This window comes from Talpa europaea, assembly GCF_964194135.1.
Source record: "Talpa europaea genome assembly, chromosome: 5".
NCBI lineage: Eukaryota > Metazoa > Chordata > Mammalia > Eulipotyphla > Talpidae > Talpa > Talpa europaea.
In genome coordinates, this window is record NC_140071.1 from 104924361 (window position 1) to 104947462 (window position 23102).

At 36.1% G+C, this 23102-nt stretch overlaps 1 protein-coding gene across 1 annotated transcript in view; it reads left to right on the forward strand.

The window, feature by feature from the left end:
* TMPRSS11A (transmembrane serine protease 11A) overlaps positions 1 to 17607 on the forward strand; it is a gene marked incomplete at both ends in the record, with an annotated part of 38548 nt that extends 20941 nt beyond the window's left edge. The window contains 6 exons of the mRNA XM_084234085.1: positions 888 to 1048; positions 5143 to 5181; positions 9071 to 9242; positions 10216 to 10475; positions 15136 to 15278; positions 17446 to 17607. Coding sequence (XP_084090211.1) covers positions 888 to 1048; positions 5143 to 5181; positions 9071 to 9242; positions 10216 to 10475; positions 15136 to 15278; positions 17446 to 17607 — 937 coding nt within the window. The remainder of the gene's footprint in view (positions 1 to 887; positions 1049 to 5142; positions 5182 to 9070; positions 9243 to 10215; positions 10476 to 15135; positions 15279 to 17445) is intronic.
* Between the last annotated feature and the right edge of the window lie 5495 nt (positions 17608 to 23102).

The window sequence follows — 23102 nt, forward strand, 5'->3', positions numbered from 1 at the left end:
TCTTAACGTGACAAAAAATTCTGATTATTTATATTTTCACATTCCAGAGCCTAAATGAATTACACTATATAAAATGCCTCAAAGCTGATATTTTCTCTTTTTTTAGTCAAAGAAATCAGAAAAGTAAGCCTTCACTGCTATTTAGAGTTGGATCTTTTAAAGTATAAAAATAAGACACATGATAGATCAATAGCTAGGTTTTGACTTTTTATAGACCTTTAATTGGGTTTACTACTTTTTAAAAGTATATAAAAATTCCATCCCACAGTTGAAGAGACTTGAACCTGTTTATATGAAAAAGGTCAAGGAAATGGTCAGGTTTAATTTGAAGAAGACTTGGATTTATAATATCATTGTCTTCAAATATTTTAGGTGGAAGAGAAATCTGACATTTTATGTATGTCCCAACTAGTAGACCTAAGTCTGATGAATGGTATAGGAAGAGACATTTCAAATCGAAGTAAGGAACTCATTTAAAATCAGAGTAGACCCGAGAGAAACAAGCTTTTATCGGGGAGAAACTTTTCCATCATTTTAATTCCTGAACTAGACTTAGAAGTCCACTTGTCATGGATGTCATGATTATCAAATACATGTGTGATTAGTCAAAGTTTCTTTCAATCCTTAAAGTTTATGACTTCATTATAATTTTTTGATATCCAAGTCTTAACTGCTATAAAAAGTCTTTAAATTAATTTGGACTATGCAGTCAAAACATAATGAAATCTTGAAGAGAAAGTATAGACTGACATTGGGTCAGAGATTGACATTGGGTCAGAGATTCACATATAGAAGAGTGTCATTGTGAGAAGGTTAGCTCTTAACATGGTCAGGTTTGAGATGTACTAGATGTATTTTTTGAATAAGATTTCTCTTGTGTGCCATAGTCCAGAGGAAGATGGTGTGAAAGCAGATGTCATTATGATTTTCCAGTTTCCCTCTGCTGGGCTAAGGGCAATAAGAAAGAAGAAAATTCATAACATCTTAAATCAAAAGATAAGGAACACAAGAGCTTTGTCAATAAGAGCCTCATCCCTTCAAGTTAATGGTAAGTATCTTACTAAGTGATGAGAAGTTCTGCACTAGGTTGATTTTATGTCTAATCTTAAACTTACTTGTTATTTCTATTCCAAGTAATAGCTATAAATAATATGGAAAGAATTTTTCAAGTTAAAAAAGTGACATTTTAAGGTTTTTTTAAATTCTCTAATGAAAGCATGTCTGAAGTGAGTTGTCAAATAGTATTTCCTGTTGTAAGTGATTGGCACTCCTCCCAAAATAAAGATAAATCTTACCAATAACATAAAGTTACTGTGACCTAAGCACTGCCTCCATAACTAAGCCAGTATTAATACCAAGTATTTAGCAATAACTGTATTTCTGGGTAGGACCTTCCTAAAATGTGAGCTCATTTGTGGTCTTTTAAAAATATGGATGTTCTAATTATAATGTAATTACTAATTTTTTGTTATTTTTTTTTCCCTGTGGGCAGTTGGGAAAGTGGTAAACCAACTCTGGAGTCATGAAAGTTGTCCTATAAATAATGCTTCAAAAATCACTGAACTAGAAATATAATTAAAATCATTTATACATTTCTTCATTTTCAGTTTTTTTGTTTAGCTCATTATACCTTTATTACCATTATTATTTCTCTAAAAGGAACCTTTATCAAGGCCCTTCTCTATGCCCTTTACATACAGTATCTAATAGTCTATGAAGGATTCAAACTCACCTTTATATATATTAAAGAAGGGCAAAAAAAGTTAAGGACTCTAATAATTAGGAGGAGCTACGATTAAAATTTGGATCTTTAATTTCTTGAGAAGCTCTATTTAAAAACAGTCATTTACCAAACATACTTTAGAAATTGCACCTACAACATTTCTCTAGGAAAGCCAACCCTTATGTAAACATGTTAAAGACTTCCAGGAGTCCAATTTGACAAAAACCTATTTACCCTTATTCATTTATCTTCATTTACCTGCTTCCACAAGCAATTACTTCCTGCAGACACGTACAGATTTCCCCTACAGATTCCGATACCAGACTTAAGGAAGCAACAGCAGAGAATCAGAGTAAGAGATTATCAGCTACGAAATAGGATGCCCTGCCCTGTAAAGGTCTCGCTGACACTTGAGGAAACCTGACCAGGAAGTGAAAATTTGAGGGAATGGGATGGGCTGGAGTTTGCTGATGTGACAAAGAGTCAGCTACTCCGGGAATAAAGCTGAGGACCTCTCCCAAGCTAAGAGGAAAGAACCTGTCTAGGGCTTAATCCTCCTTTTTTTGTTTTACAGGGAAGCAAATGAATGTTGTGAAACAATGGCAATAGTGATAAGTTACATGACATAATTTCCAATAACCAGTTAATTTGCCAGGAATTTAAAAACCTGAGTTATCTGAAGCTAGAAATACAGCATGAAATGGTCATTGACTGCTGGCTTTTTTATTTCTTACAGGGTCAGTTTTTTAGCTGCAGCTTATTTTAATGACTAGATTAGATTAAGGGGAAGGATTTGCTGATGGAGAACCTCACTTGAGAGTTATCTGACTAATTATAACTTCACTGCGTCACTGCAGGACCACCCGAGTAACTGACCCATGACTTGGTCTCCATTTTTTCATCTGTACAATTGCAGTGATGTTTGTTCTTCCTGAAATCATAGAAATATAATGAGGATGTACAAGAAAATATAATATGAAACATATAGGCTATCTCCACTTAGAAAGCTATTAAACCGTGCATAAGTTTTGGAAACCTGAAAGCATGAATGCAAGTAATTAACTGATATACAAAGAGCCAGAACCTTGAGGTTTTTCAAATTTACAAACATAAAAAGAATAGAGTTTATTAGCACTTAGGAAAGACCCACTAGTGGAAAGCTGAGCAAATCCTCAAGACAATTATTACAGGCAAAAACATTGTTCTTTAGGAACACTTAATATTGAAGATTTCCAATAATGAAAAACTGTCAAAGTTTTAGACAAAGTCTAGAAATAACCCTGTAGCTGAAGATTTAGCTATAATATCTCAAGAATCTGTGATCTCTGTGACAGAGAACAAACAGTATGCCATGGGCCTTTCATGTGATGAATGAGTCAAAGCAAAGTTAAAGTAAACTTTGTGTTGCAAACCCTATGGTTGTGGAAGCGCAGCTCCTGGCCATTGCTGTGAGCGCCAAGTCCCATCATGCTAATTGTAGCAAGTAGAACACTGAATGCTAACTATGTTACTGCCAACTCAAGAAATGTGTTAGCGGGTTAATGTCTGTTTTCACTCCTAAGCATGGAAAGCAAAAATATTTGATCAAAATTCAAAATTGTCGACACTTACTTATGTATGGATAGTTTAACTCCTCGTACAAATGTTCTCCCTTAAAATACAATCCTACAAAATCCAATTACACTCACAGCCATTACACTTACCCTGGTATCATTCTTGGAAAGGGATGATATACATCTTAAGAATTCTAACGTTATATTCTTTTCTATTTTAATGCATTCCAAAAATGGGAAATACTAAATTCATTGTTTTAATGGAGTAAGAAATTTACTAACAAACTACATTTAACAAAAAATTGAGTTACTTCCAAAGAGTAAGCACTGAGAATCTGTCCTGAGCAATAGAGTCTTAGCAGTAATAATGACTTAAGGAATCCTTGAGGGGTATTTTCAAAAACTCCCACTTTGCAGAGTTGACCACCACTAGTTTCCCAGGTGACATGTGTAGAGATGAATAGAAAGAAGCATTCTTATTTTCTATCAGGGGGAGTTAGATGCAGAGAATATGAATCTGAGAAACATATCACTGATAAAAATATGTAAGTTTAGTCACATTCTGCTCAGCATGCCTTATTACCTTTAAATTATCACCATTTTTATGCAGTCCTCCACCCACTTAAGTCTATATTTGTGTTTTATCACATTTATAACTTTGTTAGAAATTGACAGCTTAATCTTGTTCTTCAACAATGGATCTAAACCAATATACAGCAGATGTTTAATAAGAATACATAATAGTTTTTTCTCCAGAAAAAATAATTTTGGTAATTTAGAAACTATATTTTAGAAATATTTTAAATGTAGTTTACTTGGAATTTTAAAGTCTTTTCATTTCAAAGAGAAACTTATAATATCAGATGGTTTCATTTATAACAGGAATATAGGGGAACCAAATAAAACATCAGTGCAAAAAAAAAATAACAGTACAAAACACAATAAAGTAAAAACAGTTATAAATCAGAGACATCCTGCAGGGGAGGAGGAGGGGAGGGATCAGAAGGAGGGAGGGAGGAGCACAGGGGACTGAGGTGATGGTGCCAGTGTGCACTGGGGAAGGAAACTCTATGGGGACTACACCTGAGGGGGTGGGGGGAAGCAAACATTGTTTAAAATGAACAATGATGTAAAAAAATAAAAAAAAAATTAAAAGAAAACTTAAATAAACAGGAAGAATAAAAACAGATCTGTTTTGGTTGAGGCTGTTTGAAGCCTGGAGATTGCATATATTTGGTCTCTCTATCCCCACTTCCTGTCTCAAGTGAAATCCAAGAGACTTCACACCCTGCACCATTAGAAAAGCCCTGTTCCATATTCAAACTATTTCTGTATTTTTCTCTACTGAGGAAAGCTTTAATTATAATATACAGGTCTCAGATGTATTGCATTATAATTTTACATCCTTATATATTACATTATGACCCTGTCATATGAATGGATCTTGAGGGGATTATTCTAAATAAAATAAGTCAGATGGAGAAAGACAAATACCATGTTGAGAATAAGGATGTAAAATAAATAAGCAAAACAAAAACAAATTCCTGGACTATAAGACCAAATTGGTGGTTGCCAGCCAAGAAGGGTGAAGGGAGGTATGCAAACTGGGTAAAAAGGCTCAATTGTATTTGTGGATTTAAATCATTATTTGTGCACAGCCACCCATTCAAGGTATAATTAGAGGTTGCCTATAAATCTCTACAAATATTAGACTAGTCTCCTGCTATATTAGGTAGCTATTCCCTGACTGATTTACATGTTTAACTCTAGAATCCATATATGATCCAACCTCCTGATAATTTTTGGCTATTGAGACCAATCAGGAGAATCTCAAATTACCACTCTTTGTTCTATTTTGTTTTTCAGCAATGAGCTCATCGACAGGGAAGCTCACTGTCCAAGCATGTAAGTCTAGTTAGCTTATAAAAAGAAGTTCAGTTTCTACATCAAGATGGACATGTTCAAATATTAGCTCATTCATGTCTCACATTCTCTTTGGGCAAGAATAAAAATTGGGCAATAGATAAAATACCCTTTATTTTTTTAACTCTGTCATTGATCTTTCCTTCATGTTCAAGAAAACAATTCACATGGTGGAAATCTGGGGACAATTTGAAGAAATTATACATTTCTGGTATGGAATAAATGAACTTGCTTTTCTAATTTTTAAAATGCTATGAAATGTGCTTTCTGCTGAAACATAAAATGAGAAATACATGGCAATAGATAGACCCCATTGTCTATAACTGGCCTATAAAATTTAATATATTTCATTGTCATGGTAGGCAACAGCTCCACCTGCCCACTTCTTATCACTGTAGAATGAAATCTGACTTTATAAAAATGTTGATAATTTTTTATAAAGATATTCATGTATTTGCCTCTGCATCTTGCAAACACATTTAGTATTTTATATATTCTTTCATTCAATAATTATCTTTTTAACATCTACCAAGTGCCAGAAAGTATACCAGGAGATGGCAGTACTTATGTGACTAAGACATGACCTCTTCTCTAAAATTAAGAGTATGAAGGTAGGGGGCCTCCCCGGTGGCGCAGCGGTTGAGCGCTGGGTTGCGAAACTGCGCGCGGCCTCTGCGGCGCCGGTTCAATCCCCGGCTGCTCCCCGGCCAACGGAGGAGGGTCCCACATGGCGCGCAGACCTCTCCTGCCGCCCGCTGCTACCCTCAGCAGTGTACTTCGGTCCTTCTGCCTGCTCTGCTCCCCGCTCTGGCTCTGGTGAATTCTCTCACCCTCCCGCGCTTCTGACTGTACCCAGTGCATGTATAAACAAAACAAGCAAACAAACCAGCAAACAAATAAATAAAGCATGCCTCTATTAAAAAAAAAAAAAAAAGAGTATGAAGGTAGGGAAGGCATAATGAAATCAGGAAGTAAATGTGATCAGTGCTATGAAGACAAGTATATATTGCTCCAAAGCCAATCAGAGAGTCAGCTAACCTGGTCTTGTCAGATCAGAAAGTGAGCCTGAGATAGGAGAGGTCATGGAGAGTTAGTGTCCTCAGGAGGAAAGTAATATGTGAAAATGTCTTCAGAAAAGCAAGAAATTGATCATTTCTTGTCATTGAACAACACGAGTGTGGCTGAAACAGAAAGGGGGTTGGAGAGCATGAGAAAGAGGTGTGAATTATAGTGATCAAGGACTGTTATGACTTTATTTGGAAGACAAGAGTCACAGGAGGCTTATTTTGCTGAGCATGATTTCTTCCAGCTCCATCCATGTTGCTGCAAATTGCATGAATTTATCTTTTTTGATTGCTAAGTAATATTCCATTGTGTATCATGCTCAGTGAAATAAGCCAGAAAGAAAAAGAAAAATAGTGGATGGTCTCAGTCATAGCAGGAATTTAGAAACCCTAAATAAGGGACCAGGAAAAAGACTAATTATAATAAAGAAAAAATCAAAGTCAACAAGCAACTATAAACCAGAGACACACTATAGGGTGGGGGAGGAGAGGAGGAATTAGGGTCAAAATAAGGGGGGTGGGAATTATATGGGGAATATAACCAAAATGAAAATGTATATATTGTGCAAAAATGAAAAATGATGTAAGAATTATATAAATTTTAAAAAAGAGTCACAGAAGGTCTTTATATGCATTTTGGAAAGCTCACTCAGGTTGCAGTATGAAGACTAGATTAGAAGAGCAAGACTAAAGGCAGGAGATGAACTGAAAAGCTGCTGTTGTCCTCCAAATGAGAAAAGAAAGTGGTAGTCTCACTAGAGTAATGACAGTGATAGAGAAATCCAAAATAACTAGGCACAGTTGAAATATAATCAATACAAGTAAAATGCATTTTTTTTAAATAATAAATTTTATTTTTATATTCCCCCATACAATTGCAAACGCCCCATTCTGACCCCAATCCTTCCCCTCCCGCCCCCCACCCCCCAAAAAGTGTCTCTGGTTCATAGTTTTTTGTTGATTTTGATTTTCACTTTCTTATAGTTATTCATTTTCCTGGTCCCTTATTTAAGTTTTCTAGATTCCTGCTATGAGTGAGACCATCCGGTATTTTACTTTTTCTTTTTGGCTTATTTCGCTGAGCATGATCCCTTCCAGCGCCATCCATGTTGCTGCAAATTGCATGTGTTTATCTTTTTTGAATGCTGAGTAATATTCCATGGTATATATGTACCACATCTTCTTGATCCAGTCTTCTATTTTTGGGCATTTGGGTTGTTTCCAAAGCTTAGCTATTGTAAACAGTGCTGCTATAAACATAGAGGTGCAGGTGCTCTTTGGAATTGATGTTTCTGTGTCCTTTGGGTAAATACCTAGGAGTGGAATTGCTGGATCATATGGAAGCTCTATGTTTAGTAGGTCCAGAAATCTCCACACAGCTCTCCATAGTGGTTGGACCAGTTTGCACTCCCACCAACAGTGCAGAAGAGTTCCTTTTTCTCCACACCCTCGCCAACATTTGTTGTTGCTAGTTTTTTTAATATGTGCCATTCTCACTGGTGTGAGATGGTATCTCATGGTAGTTTTGATTTGCATTTCCCTGATCACAAGTGATGTTGAACATTTTTTCATATGTCTGTTGGCCATTTGCATTTCCTCTTCAGAGAAGTTTCTTTTTAGCTCTTCTGCCCATTTTTTGACTGGATTATTTTCTTTGTTGTTGCTGAGTCTCATCAGCTCTTTGCAGATTTTTGTGATCAGTCCTTTATCATTAGTGTTGGGTGCAAAAATGTTCTCCCAGTTGGTGGGGTTTCTCTTTGTTTTTGTTATTGTCTCTTTTGCTGTGCAGAAGCTCTTTAATTTGATGTAGTCCCAGCTGTTTATCTTTGTCTTCACTATCACTGATTTATGGTCAACTAATCTTTGACAAAGGAGCAAAGACTATGCATTGGAGCAAAGAAAGTTTGTTCAATAAATGGTGCTGGGAAAACTGGGTCGCTACATGCAAAAGAATGAAGCTTGACCACTACCTCACACCATACACAAAAATCAACTCAAAATGGATTAAAGAACTAGACATAAGACCTGAAACCATAAAATACATAGAAGGAAATATAGGCAAAACACTACGGGATTTGCACATCAAAGACATCTTTACAGACACATCACCCAAAGCAGTAAAATGCATTTTTTAATATACCTAATCAGTTGGAACAAGAACTGAACCTATCATGAGTTCTTTATTAGCACCATTCTCTAAATAGATTAATTCTTAGCAGGAACCCCAAGCAGCAAAGTAATCTCTGATCTGATTCACATCTGATTCACGTTATTTATTCCCAAGAGTGAGTCTGATGTTTATATGAAAACATGGAACGATTTATCCTCACAAATGAGGGAATCGATCATGATATATTAATTTGTGTATATGCTGGAAACTATTCACTCTGAAAAATACCATGTAGAAGGCATTCCAACAAATGGGAAATAACTTGTTTGGCCAGAGGGCTTTGTTCTGTTGAGAACTTTGTGTCAAAGTAACAATACTGGATCACCTAAAACTAGGAAACAATCTTAGTAGGAGTTCCCTGTGTATCTATGTAATCCAAATCCTGAGGACTGATTTGAAACTTGGTGGTATGTCAACTCTTTGCAGTTTACCATAGGCAATATATCCACATCTAAAAATGTAGCAAGTAGCAAGTGAAGAAAACATCAACACATCTGGAAATACAGAGAATGGATATTAATATTGTATATATTTTATGTAATGAATGATGCACATGTCACTTTACTGTGCTCTTAGTTGCTCTGTAACAAAGATTACAGAGACATTTCTTATAACTTAATGAACTCCTCTCTTTCAGGTTGTGGTAAGCGAAATGTTCCATTAATACTCAACAGAATAATGTCTGGCAACATTGCAGCCAAAGGTGCCTGGCCTTGGCAAGCGTCCCTTCAGCACAATAACAAACATCAGTGTGGGGCCACCTTGATTAGTAATACATGGCTTATCACTGCAGCACACTGCTTTAATATGTAAGTTACTTATTTTAAATTGTACCTCACTACTGATTTTTAAAAAGCTGAGTTTTATTATATTCAAGACTTTACTAGATGATCTTTCATCATTACTGGATGGCATTTCCAATTCCCATTTATACTATGATCCATCAGTCTCTCAAACTCATAACTAGAAGTCATCTATACTTGTAATCAGCTCTCACAAAACTTCTGGCAGCTTTTAACTCATCCACCCATGTACTCTAGAAAGAATAAATGTAACTTTAAAAAAGGGCTATTAATGAGACTAATGTACTGTTACCTTTACATCACCTAGTTAATGCCCATATCACTTGAATAAAATCAAACAATTTATTCACTAACTTTAAGATGTTCTAAAATCTGGTCCCCGCCTATTTCATTACCTCATCCCCACCATTCTCCTTTGTGTCTTCAGCTGCTGTCTGTGTAGTCTCAGGCCATGGAAGTTTGCTTGGAAACTTGCTTCCCGGTGTTCTCACAGCTGACTTCTTATCAGCCATGTTTCAGTGCAAATGTTACATTTTCAAAAGAGTCTTTCCTAACTATTCCCCACACTCTATTCCACAGCTTTTTCATTGTTTGGTTTATCTATGCATTCATTTATTTGTTAACTTGTTTTGATTTTCCTTTATTGGAATCACATACTCTCACCATTTGGGATAGTTTCTGTCTTGTTCATCACTTCATTCCCATTAAAATAAGGAAGGCACTTCACATAGATGTTTTATAAATTTTTGTTGATGAGATTGTTTTGTATTTTACAGTTCTAAAATTCAATAATTTTGTATTGCATTTCAGTAACACAGATGGTATTTGCATATCATCATTTTTCAAAATAGTAGCAATAGACTACAGCTGTTAAAGAAACACATTGTAAGCATTTTCAGAATGGTATGTTCTCATATTAGTCTAGATGTAATTATTTTAGTGCAGTTCATATATTCTGTTCATTTCTAACCATTCCCAGTAATGCAAATCCACGTCAATGGACTGTTAGCTTCGGAACAACAATCAATCCTCCCTTAATGAAAAGAAATGTTAAACGAATCATTGTCCATGAGCAGCATCCCACCCCAGCAAAAGAACATGACATTGCTGTTGTACAGTTCTCTCCTCGAGTCACCTTTAGTGATGACATCCGCCGGGTCTGTTTGCCAGAAGCCTCAGCACACTTCCAACCAAACTTGACCGCCTATATCACAGGGTTTGGAGCACTTTTCTATGGTGGTGAGTATCTCAAAATAATTACACTACTAAGCCTTATTTAAAACATGATTTAATTCCCACCAATATTATCCTATTAGTCATTTTCATAGTTGGTTGGATTATTTATGCCTCTTGTTCTCTCAAGCAACTAAAGCTCAATTCAGGGCCTCCCCAGTGGTGTAGCGGGTCGAGTGCCACGCTGTGAAGCTGTCTGCAGCCTCTATAGCGTGGGTTCGATGCCCGGCCATCCAGGGAGAAACCCACATGACATGGCAGATCTCTCCTGCCTTGCCCCCTGCTCCCCTCAGCAGTGCCTTCGGTTTGTCCGCCTGTTCTGCTCCCCGCTCTGTCTCTGGTGAATTCTCTCACCTTCCCATGCCTCTGACTGTACCCCAGTTCTTGTATAAATAAATAAATCTTTAAAAGAAATCATTTAATAAAAAAATAAATAAAGCTCAATTCAAATTACTAAAGCAAAATATAAAATGACCAATTTGGCCCCTGTAATGAGTCTGGCTTTAGACAAGTTCCATTCATGAGTTTGTATGATGTAATCTCTAAAGGAGGAAGAATCTCTCAGTTTTTCCATTTCATGGAAATTTGCCCCTAGATCTCCTTCAGATGGAGTGACTCTAGCTCCACATAGTGGCAAAGTGAACCAACAGCAACTCAGGATTTACAACATCTGCCCCTACTACAAAATGTCCTGCACTTCTCCAGAATCCACATTAATCCTTGAAAAATTCTCTTTTGGCCTTACTTGAGTCCAAAAATACTTGGATTGACTGGTCAATTAAAATACTTACTCCTCTGTCAATACTAAAAATGGCAGGGGTATCATTGGCAGCCTGGCCAGGATGACAGAGGATAAAGGAAAGGCAGATTCAAAAGTGTGGGCTCAAGGGACATTTAAAAGACACAAACATTCCCTCAAGCACACAAAAACCTATTTTAATATGTGGTTCTCTCTGCAGTGCCAGATATATACATCAGATATGCTGTAATCCTCATGACCACCTGCAATCCAAGACTCTCCCTCACTTTGAGTCCTATCTCTGAATGCCTGCTCCCTATCCTTTCATTCCACCTCCCCCTAACTTTGCTTCATCCCTCATTTTTGTTTTCCTTAATAATCTCACAAGTATTTCTTTTGCTCAGTTACAGTCTCCACTTGTATCAAAATCTGCTTCAGAACTAGAAAGACAACTTTAAGTAATTCCAGGGAAAGGGATATAACTATGTAGAGATTAATCTCCTACAACACAGCTCCCAATGCCCTCTCTAATAATTTATCTTGATATACTAACCTAATATAAGGATAAACATTTAATTTTTAAAAATTTTTTTGGTGGGAGGCCTCTAGTCTAGGTACACTCACATAACAAGTAGTGTGTTGGTTTTTTTGTAACTCAAGCTAGAGAAGGTAAGAGCTTTATGAGAATGACAACATTCATCACAGAACTCTACACAATTTATTTACATAAACACTAATGAAGACAAATTCAATTCTCAGTCCCCACTAAGAGACAGGGAATATCTTTCATTAAATGTGACCCAGAGCAGGTTTGTGGTCTCTAAATTTTCTTCACATGCCCCACATAGCTTTGTCTGATAATATACACATTGGAATATGCACTGATTTCTGTAAGGCTAAATACCAATCACAGAATATATTATCTATAGCTTAATAATCCTAGGGTTGGCTGAGTAGAACTGTAAGCCTGATATCTCTCTGTCTTCATTCTCTGGTGGCTTTCTCCTAAGACAGGGTTCATATTCACTGGTTCATGATGATGGGAGGGGCATCTTGGCTCCCCTTTGGCTTGGTAGGAAGAATCAATCCAACCATGAGTGTAAGGTCTGCACAGAAATATAGAAGCCTACTACTTTTTGAGTAGCAAGGGAGTTAAACTGATGTACAGAACAATAGAACACTGTATGTACAGAACACTACATCTAACAACCATGGAAAACTCCTTTTTACAAGTACTCATGGAAAATTCACCAAGATCCACATTATCTAGGTCCATAAACAAATCTTGACAAATTTTAAAAAACTGCAATCATACATAGTATGCACTCTGATCACAATGGAAGCAAACTAGAAATCAGAAAGATAATGGAAAAACCTTCAAAAGCTTAGAAATTAAACAACACACTTCTAAATAGTCCATGGGCTAGAGAGGAAGTCTTAAAGATTTAAGTATGCACAGAAGTGAATGAATATAAAATAAAATCAATATATACTGGACACAGCTAAAACAGTGGGAAGAAATTTATAGCAAATGCATACATCAGAAAAAATTTCAAATCAGTAATTTCAGTTCCCACTTTAATAAACTAGAAAAAAAAAGAGCAACAAACACCTAAACAAGAATAAAAATTAGAGTAAAAATAAAATTGAAAGCAAGAAAACAATAGAGAATGTTATTGAAATAAAAAGATTTTTGACAAAGATATCAGTAATATTCCCATCATAATTGAGAAATAGTTCAGAGGTGTCCAGAATTTATGGAGTATACTCTGTCAGCTAGGTTTTTAAAAGTTATGAATTTACACTGTCACGTACAATATATCAGTTTCACTTTACCCTTCCTACTACCAAATATGACTTTTTGGTAATAATGTAGTAGGCAAAAAAAATGCATCAATTATATTCAAAGAACAGAGTAACTTGAGCAGTTTTTAGAAATCTTAGTAAACAAATCTGCAGAAATAAATCCTGAATTGTTATTCTTTTTTTTTTAAGATTTATTTTTATTTATTTATACAAGCACTGGGTACAGTCAGAAGCGCAGGAGGGTGAGAGAATTCACCAGAGCCAGAGCAGGGAGCAGGGAGCAGAGCAGGACCGAAGTGCACTGCTGAGGGGAGCAGCGGGCGGCAGGAGAGGTCTGCACGCCATGTGGGACCCTCCTCTGGTGGCCGGGGAGCAGCCGGGGATTGAACCAGCGCTGCAGAGGCTGCAGGCAGCTTCGCAACCCAGCGCTCAACCGCTTCGCCACCCGGGGAGGCCCCCGAATTGTTATTCTAAAGAAGTTGCTCTCTGTATTAGTTTCCTACAGATGTATAACTGTTGTAGAGTAACCCCGATACAAAAACGGGATGCCTGACTGTGGGTCCTCACCCGCGCGCTTAAAAGAACTTATCAATGTTTTACTGCAGGGACACGCGAAAGGTTAATAAAGGTTTATTTACAAGGGAAGGGGAAATGAGGAAATGTACAGCTTAGGGAGAAAAGTGGGAGACAAAGTTTTAAATGAGTCCTACCCGATCCGCCGATCAGGAATCCCAAAATGGCGCTCTGAGAGCTGGCCGCGAGCCAGGAGCTGTGTAGCCAGGAGGCAAGCGACAGCGAGTCATCCCAAGGCCCACATGTTTGGTTTTTATATCCAACCTGGCTGCCCAACTCCACCCTCAGGTCCCAGACACCCTCTCTTTGGTGGTGATGGGATTTGTCTTTCCCAATGTCCTGATGGTTTTAGTCTGGAGTGGGGGTGGGGTCCACAAAGCCTGTATGGGATTAGCTCAGGACATCCTTTCCCCCTAACATAACAAGTTACACAAATTTGAAAGCTAAACACAGCACCCAATTTTTTTTAATCTCTTAGTTTCTGTGGGCCACAACTTCAAACACAGCTTAGTTGGGTCCGCTACTCAGGGTCATAAAATAGCTGTCAAAGTGTCCACTAAGGTTGTGGCCCTGTCTGTCCCTCCAGGTTCTCTTCAAGATCAGTGGTTGTTGACAGAATTCAGTTTCTAGCAATTATAGAACTCATAGTAACTGCATCTTTAATACCATTAGGAAAATGTCTCTGATTTCAGGAAAGATCTATGTCCTTTTAAAATGATTTGCCTTATTAAGTCAGGTCCACCTCAAATAATCTTTCTAACGAACTCAATGTCAAAGTGATTAGGGATTCTTAACTACATCTGCATAATTCCTTAACCTGTGTCATTAACAAAACCTTCTCATGAGAATAGCAACCATCATATTCGCAGATTATACTCTTAACTGAGGGGAAAATGAGATCTCACAGGAAGCTTGGGGATATTCTGTCTGCTATGGTTTCCTGATTCCTGTATGGTTTGATATTTTTAAAAATCCCTGAATGTGTATGATGTCCTTTCCTTCCAAACATAGGTAGTAGCTTTCTTGCCATAATATTGCTTTCTACAACTAATGAAATCATTTAAATCTAGAATATCAAACTGGAAATACATAAGAAATGAAAACATTGTTTTTAAATGTCATTATGTGAAAGTTTTTTCACAAAGCATAAAGGATAAAACAAATGTACGTAATCCTATTGTTATTTTACAAACCAAGGGAGTAAACCATCTAAATCCCCAGTTTTTGGGTACAATCTAGAGTATACATATACAATTAAAAAAATGGAATCCCTTCCTACACAAATCAATTTTGCTAAAAAGTACAAAGATTGTCCAGAAAAAAGGAATGAAATGTGTTTCTTGCTTGTAGAGTTATGCATAAAAATATGATAAGGATGATAATTACCATTTAAGTGTGCCAAATTTTAAACCAGAAGTTTCTTCTGAAACTGCATACATCATTACCTCATTTTGTACTGATAATTTTAGTGCAGAAAAAGATAATAAAGTCCACTTACTTCATTCTAGCTAAAGATGCTGATTATAAACATTAAAATTCTATTTTAAGGGAAACCCCAAAATGATCTTCGAGAAGCCAGACTGAAAATCATAAGTGACGATATATGTAAACAACCGTATGTGTACGGCAATGGTATAAAATTTGGAATGTTTTGTGCTGGATATCTGGAAGGAATTCATGATGCCTGCAAGGTAGGTGGAGAGAGATTACTTTGATAAGACCCAAACACAAATGACAAAAAGATTGGAATTGCTGATATGAAAGTCTCTGGTATTTTATCTCAAATTCATGATGCTGCCATTTCCAGTTGAGTTTAATAAAAAGAACTATCATTTGTTGTAACCACTATGCATGCAGCTGCTACACTGATTTAAGGGCTATCCCAAGATGGCATTCAAAATTGCTTATGAACACAGTGGTTGAGTTTTGGCAACATTCTTCCAGAAGTTTCATAATTTAAATTCTGGTAATTGGAAACGCGAAGTCTAACAAAATTAGTCTAGAATTGTCCCAGGTCATATTTTCACTCATTCTAAGTCTGTTTACTCATTCAAAGGAAATGCTTAAGTGCACATCTGTGTGTCCTTCACTGGTCCAAGTACTGGAAATACAATCTTGTGTAAAAATCTGCATGAAACTTACTTTTAAAAAACTTACATTAATCAAAAAAGTAATACCAATGTAAGTAACTGGAAAAAAGTCTTGGAAGGAAAAGACCATGGTTTTGTGATTATTATAAGAAATGAACACCCCAGCAGGGGTGAAGCTGGGGGGTAGCTAGAGTGAAGGTAGTATTCAAATGAGTAGGAATCGACTACAAAGAATGCAAATGTGAAAGTACTTTGAGGCAGGGTATAAGAATTATAGAAACTGAAAGAAAATCATGTGGTGAAACAGAATTCATGGAGTCCAGTGGTACAGGGCCAGGCAGGATCATTATAAAGGGCCTGGTTGTGCAGGGTCTTGAATGCTACCTTTGTTTATTTTTTTCCATCACCATATTATACCCCACAGACCCTTTCCCCTTTTTTCCTCCCCCTCCTTAACCTCACAGATCCCACTTCCTTAATTCGTGTATAGTTTTTTAATAAGTATTTTTGTTTTGCATAATTCTACTCTATGTAAATGTCCAAAATTTGTCATTTTGACTTAAATACACATAATTTCTTAGAAGCACTTCCACTTTGCTGCACAAATGGCATCATTTCATTTTTCCTTCTGGCTGAATAGTATCTCACTGTGTGGCTAAAGAGCCATAGCTCTTTACCTATCAGTGAGCACTTAGGTTGCTTCTGTGTCCTTGCTATTGTAAATAATGCTGTAATAAGCATTGTAGAGCATATAATTTTTGAGCTAATGTTTTTATGTTCTTTGGATTGATGCCCAGAAGTGGGACTGCTGCATCATATGATAGTTCCACTTTTACTTTTTTTCTGAGGTAAATCCCTTTTGCTTTTCAAAATGGCTGTGTCAGCTTACAGTGTAATAGGATTCCTCTTCTTGTGCATTCTCTCCAGCACTTTTTGTTGGGGTCTTTTCAGCATATTCCATTCTCACTGGTGTGTGATGATATCTCATGTTGCTCTAGCCTATATCCCATATTAAAAATGATGATAAATATTTTTCCATGGCCTTCTGGATATACTCTGGTGAATTATCTGTTCAGATCTGCTATTGCTTAGGTTGTCGGTGTTTTATTGCTCAATTGTATATGTTTTATGTTTTTATATGTTTATATGTTTATATCTTGGATACTAACTAACCCCTTGTCAGTGTGTCAAAAGATACCAACCTTCATTTATAAAATGAATGAGCTCTGGGGATCTAACATACAAGACAGTTACTATCGCTAATAATACTGTGTCTTGTTATTTGCTAAGTGCTAAGAGTATTGTGAATATTGTGAACTTGTTATTTTCTAAGAGGAGATATAAGTGCTCTCATTACCAGTAACTATGTGAGGCTATGTATATGTTAGATAACATGATGACAGTAATCATTTTAGAATGTATACTTGTCAAATCATCACATTGTGTTCTTTAAATATACATAATTTTATTTGAAAATTATTCCTTTTAGTTGAAAAAATTTAAATTTAAATTTAAAATTTAACCCCCCATGGCACAGGGATTAAAGTCTCAGTGTTATCAAGGTATTGCCAACCATTGCAGCATGAGTTCGATCCCCAGCCAGGGAGCTGGCCCACATGGCACAGCAGACCTCTCTTGTATTGTCCCCTTCTCCCCTCAGCAGTATATGGCTATAAAAGACTAATAATAAATGTATGTTTCATCAGAATATCTTTAGTAATAAGGCTTTTATTAGGCTAATTTTCTTTTTTCTCCTTTTGATTTTCAGGGTGATTCTGGAGGACCTTTAGTTGTAAAGGATTCTAAAGATACCTGGTATCTCATTGGAATTGTGAGCTGGGGAGATAACTGTGGTAAAAAAAACAAACCTGGAGTATATACAAATGTTACTTATTATAGAAAATGGATTGCTTCAAAAACAGGTCTCTAGTTCACTATAAAAGTTTAACATCAAAAATTGTATGCAGTGCATAAATGTATGAGAACTGAATCATTAAATGGAATGAAGTAAAATGAAGTGAGGTTAAATGACTGACCCAAACAATATGAGACCTGTGATATATCTAATTAATTTTAGGATCATTTTAATCAACCAACAACTCATAGCCAATTTTAAGAGATTTAAATTTACAAATAGGTCAATTTAGCCTGGTTTGAAAATATATCAGGGATACTCACCTATTTAAGTGAGGAGCAATGTAAATTTTTGAGGGTAGTTGTGAGGATTTTAGATTGTCTTTGTCAGGCATGTCCCATTAAATGAGAAACTTTATAAACTCAAGGAGTTCAGGAAACGCTTTCATAAATCTATCATTTCTTCAGGCTCACAAATACATTTTTTTTTCCTTTTTCCTTATCCTTCTGGATTTCCTAGAGATTTTTCCATCATAAGAAGTGTTTCTATTTATAAACCCATTGGCATGATGTTTATAAGAAATTACATCAAAGTAACAAAGTATGGTAATAAATCAGGTCAGATATGCCCTAACCTTTTTCTGTAGTGAAACCTTATCTTTTGGTTTTTATTGACACACACAAATACCCTATAAACATACCCAGAGAAAGTGTAGTTATGAGTATATATATTAATTTTCTAATCAATAATGTATTTTTGTTACAAATATTTGGGAGGTTATGGCCACATCAAACAATGGATACCAAAAAAAAAAAATGACATTCTAAAGATCCATTTACATGTTTGGACCATCAGGAGGTAGCTTTGTACATCATTACTGTAAGGTTAAATGTCTAAAAAAAAAAAAAAATCAGACTATGCTGATACATTGAAGAATCAAAGAGCATTTTCTTTCTACATGGAAAAAGTTTATTCTTTTGTATAGTGCAATTATCCTCTATGCTTGTAGCAGTCATGTACTGTTGCAACCATGAAATCATAATTAACTTTTTAATAAGCACCAATTTTGAGAACTTACCATACAGAATTTATGATCGAAGTGATCTGAAAGAGCAAATAACCCGCCTGTCTTGTGAAGACATTAAAAGAGTCAGTCTCATATTTCAAGATAGAATTAAATGAAGGCTTTGTGACAGTCTGCATGATAACACCAGCTATTAAATATTAAGAATTCTCACTGGAAAGTCATTTACTCATGTTGTTAAAATATATACCAAAGCATTGGAAAATGGAGTTACTTTGTATTAATCCTTCCCCCACTCAATGCTGTTAAGAAGATGTAAAAATAATCCTAACATAATCCAAGAGATTTGTAAATTATTCACCAAAAAATTGACCTATAACTTAGATTCATAAATTTGGAAGTTTAGGAAAGATTGTATTAGTCATGAGGACCAACACACTTATTATGAAGAAACTGAAGCCAGGAAACATCAATGACTTGACAAAGCTATAGATAGTTTTTATCCCATGGACCTAAAACCAGGTACCAATTTTACATATCCTTTCCTTACAAAGTATCTTTATAATCATAAATCATCCTATCTATAAAATCCTATCTTTATAAATCATCCTATCTATAAAAAAATTCAGCAAGTGCTATTAAATCTATTTTTAGTTAGGAAACTCTTGAGGAAAGAATTTAAAAAAATGTGATTCACTTAGGCAGCTGGCTGCCAATTCTCTACTCCTTAAGATAAACTTGCTTCTTCATATATAAAAATATATATAGGCATATAAGTTATTCTATATTGTGGTGATAATATAATTGACTTTCAGTGTTAAGATTCCAGATGATCTTAGCATCATAAACTGTATTTCTAAACTGTTTTGTGCAACATTTTATTGTGGATTACATGTAAACAAATATTCACCTATCATTTTAAACCTAATAAAGTTGGTTATCAGAGCATTACAAATATCACATCTGTGTTAGGTCAAGAGCATAAATCTTTCTTTCAACTTCTATTAAGACATACATTTCTCCTAAATAATTACTATGGATCACTCTGAAATGTGACATTTTGGCCTCAGATGGGCTGTCCCCTGCAGCAGACTCTGACCTCTTTCTGCTCACTAGAAGCCTGGAACACACTCCTGCTCCTCCCCCTACTGATATAACCAAAATATATCTTCAGACATTGACAAATGTCCCATAAGGAATAAACTTGCCCCTTATTAAGAACTACTGTTCTGAGTATTTAATCATTTTCAGAAATGAGAAGCACCTCGAAGATTTTACATCAAGTATTTAAAAACTTTTATCTGATTAAACAGTATTCACTCTGATGTCCCTAGAAGAAATAGCAGAATAAATGACTGACACTGCAGTCAGTGGCTTTTTGAAATACAGACTGACTTCCCCCCAACACAACGTGCTTTCAGGGACTTCAATCATTAACCTACCCAGAGTGTATTCACAGAATATTAATATTAGCCATTGTCATGAAAACAGGTTTCAATAAATAACTCTAGTAGAATTTTTCTACTTGAACACAATTCATAATAAAAAAGATATTTTAATCATAGCTCTATAAATACATAATAAAATTCATATATAGTAAAAATTTAAAAAGAAGTTTCATAAGGTAAAACTTCGCTAAATGCAATAAGAAAAAAAGTTTAGTCCTTTGTATTGCACAATTATCCTTATGGCTTGTAGATGTAACCTACTGTTGCAACCATGAAATTATCATTAAAAAAATGTTTTTAATAAGCACCAATTTTGAGAACTTAGCATACAGAATTTATAATCAAAGATCTGAGAAAGCAAATAAACTCCCTAAGTGTCTAGTGAAGACATTACTGTCCTTCCTTTCTCTTTGTCCAAAGGCCCTCTCCAATCTGGATAATTCCCATTTGTCATGTTATAAATCTGTGATTATTTTCTTGTGATTAAGGCCCTTCCTTATTGAATTTGCCTAATAGACAATAGAGAGAGTAAACTGAAAATCAAACAATATCTGCTTTCCAAAAGCTCATAGAAAGTAATTTCAATTTCAGAAAAATATTTTGTTGTGTATTTAATTACACATATGACTGTCCTTTAGTTTTCATTAGGAATCAAGACTCAGCTGTTAAATCAACTTTTAACATTTTTTTGTCGTTTTCCAAAGTTAGGAAATATATGTACTCCTATTTTCACTGCAGCACTATTTATAACAGCCAAGTTATATAAACAACCAAAACTCATCAGATAGATGAGAAGATTAAGATGTGATGTATATGTACAATGCTAGTTCTCAAAATTGAGTAAGGACCCACTTCTGCAGACTCAGAAGGCTCAAAGGAAGTCTTCATAAGCAAAATCTTCAGGATATCTGCCCATACATCCACATCCCACATGTCAGGTCCCAGGTTTCCCCAGCTAGGGCTGACTTTGGAATAACAGATCTGTCTTTGTTGGGCATTCAACCATCATTTGGAGTTCAGCAACTTTAACCAATCCTGTGCTTTATATGCAGTTTTTCCTGCTCATCTACTACATATAATGAGGGCTTTTTTTTTATTTTTTTAAGATTTATTCATTTATGCATACAAGAGCTAGGGTACAGGCCAGAGGGGTGTGTGGGGGGGGATGAGAGGATTCACCAGAGACAGAGTGGGTAACAGAACAGGCAGACTGACCAAAGCACACTGCTGAGGGGAGCAGCAGGCGAGTCAGGAGAGGTCTGCTGTGCCATGTGGGTTACTCCCTGGCTGGCTGGGAATCAAACTCATGCTGCATTGGCTGCGGATTGCTTCACAGGTCACATCTTAACCCTTTCGCCACCAGGGAGACCCTGATGAGGGCTTCTTAATAATTTACCAAAAAAGAATCTCTGGATCTCATACTGACTTTAAGTTATGTTAATTAGCCTCAACTGTTCATTATCCCCCTTTGAGTACATATGCAGCCTAGTGGCAAGCATGCAGTTCCACTGTCTTCATGTTTATCATCTCTCTCCCCCATCTCCTTCAAAACATGTGGACCAACACCCTGGGACTTGGAGTTAGAGAATTTCCAAATTCTCAAATTAGGTTTCCCAAGGAAGAGTTTCCCTTACAAATCCCTGGTAATCTGACTTCCAGGAATGGAGGAGTATCTGGCAGCTTTGATTACTGACTCCAACAAAAGTAACATGCCAAAAGAATGTCAGTGGCAGTTCTTACAGGAATACAGGTCATGAAGCCCAGGTACAAGGTTCCACTAGGTTGGTACCCCTCAAAGGAATAGTTCCAAATCTTAAAAATATGCTTGAAATTTAGTAAATATTTTGCCTTTGTGAGAACACTTTCCTAGAAAATTGGGCACAACTGCAAGTCCCTGAGTGCACTCAGAAAAGAAAATGCCCTTGACTTGAAGACATAGGAAAATCTTACAAAGTTAATCTGCAGGAACTTTCAGGTTATTAAGCAGCTTCCTCAGGGCTAGTAAATTCCTAGAGACAGCAAATGATTCCCCTTGTGAGTGTGCCATTCACAAGCAAACCAATCCTATCTAGTGCCCAGCCTAAACTCCTTACTTTAGTTCTTCACTCTGGCTCTATACACCTGCCAATATAGTTTATCCACTCCAGAATCAGAAACCAGACAACTAGAGACAGCACCTATATTACAGACACCAGTAAGTCTAATTAGTCAATCCTACACCTGCTTATCCTGTCTCGTCTGTTCCTTCCCACAGAAATGACACTGAAGGCTCTTGCCCATAGTTCTTCCTTTTCTTTCTGTCTGCTAGTTGACTAATATTTCCTTATCTGGCACTGCATGATGTGATCTTCCTTTTGGGAACTGTGAATAAGAAGTAATCTTTTCAATGGCCTTCATCTCCTCATCTACTGACCTCACCACACGTACAGAAAAAATAAACTCTAGTCCCCCATCATATTCCACACTTTGTTCTAGGCCTGGGATGCACTATGGTGATTGTACCTTCAAGAGGGGAGCAGACAATCCTATACTCACAAAATGCTAACAAGTATGTAAATCAACAAATACTTCAATAAAATAAATTAAACAAAACAATACAAATAAACTGTTTTAAAATACAGGTGCTCATACTGTGCAACTGAGTAGCTTGTCTTGAACGATCTGAAGGGTATCTCCATGTCTCCTTCAAGAGTAATTTTTGAAATACTGTCAAACATAGCTGCAATACTTCATTGAAATTTCTACTCACAATTTCTTTCAATAATTCAAAATTATTGAATAAGCACCTAACCCCTTGTCAGGTAGGAAAGCAGGCTCTGAAAACACCACAGCCCATCCCCTCATGAAAATCCATGGTCAATCCTGAATAATACTATCCTGAATATGAGACAAACATACTGAGGTGCAATCACATTGCAGAGGAATCAACCTACCCTAAGAGTTAAACCCTCGTGGATGAAGAAGCATATAAGAAAGCCTAAAAGATTATTTGAATTTGGGAACAAAAAAATTTATTGAGGAAGGTTAAGAAAAGATAATACAAGCTAATTAAATAGCAGAATGTGAGAGCAGAATGTTCAAACAGGTAAAGGAAAGTC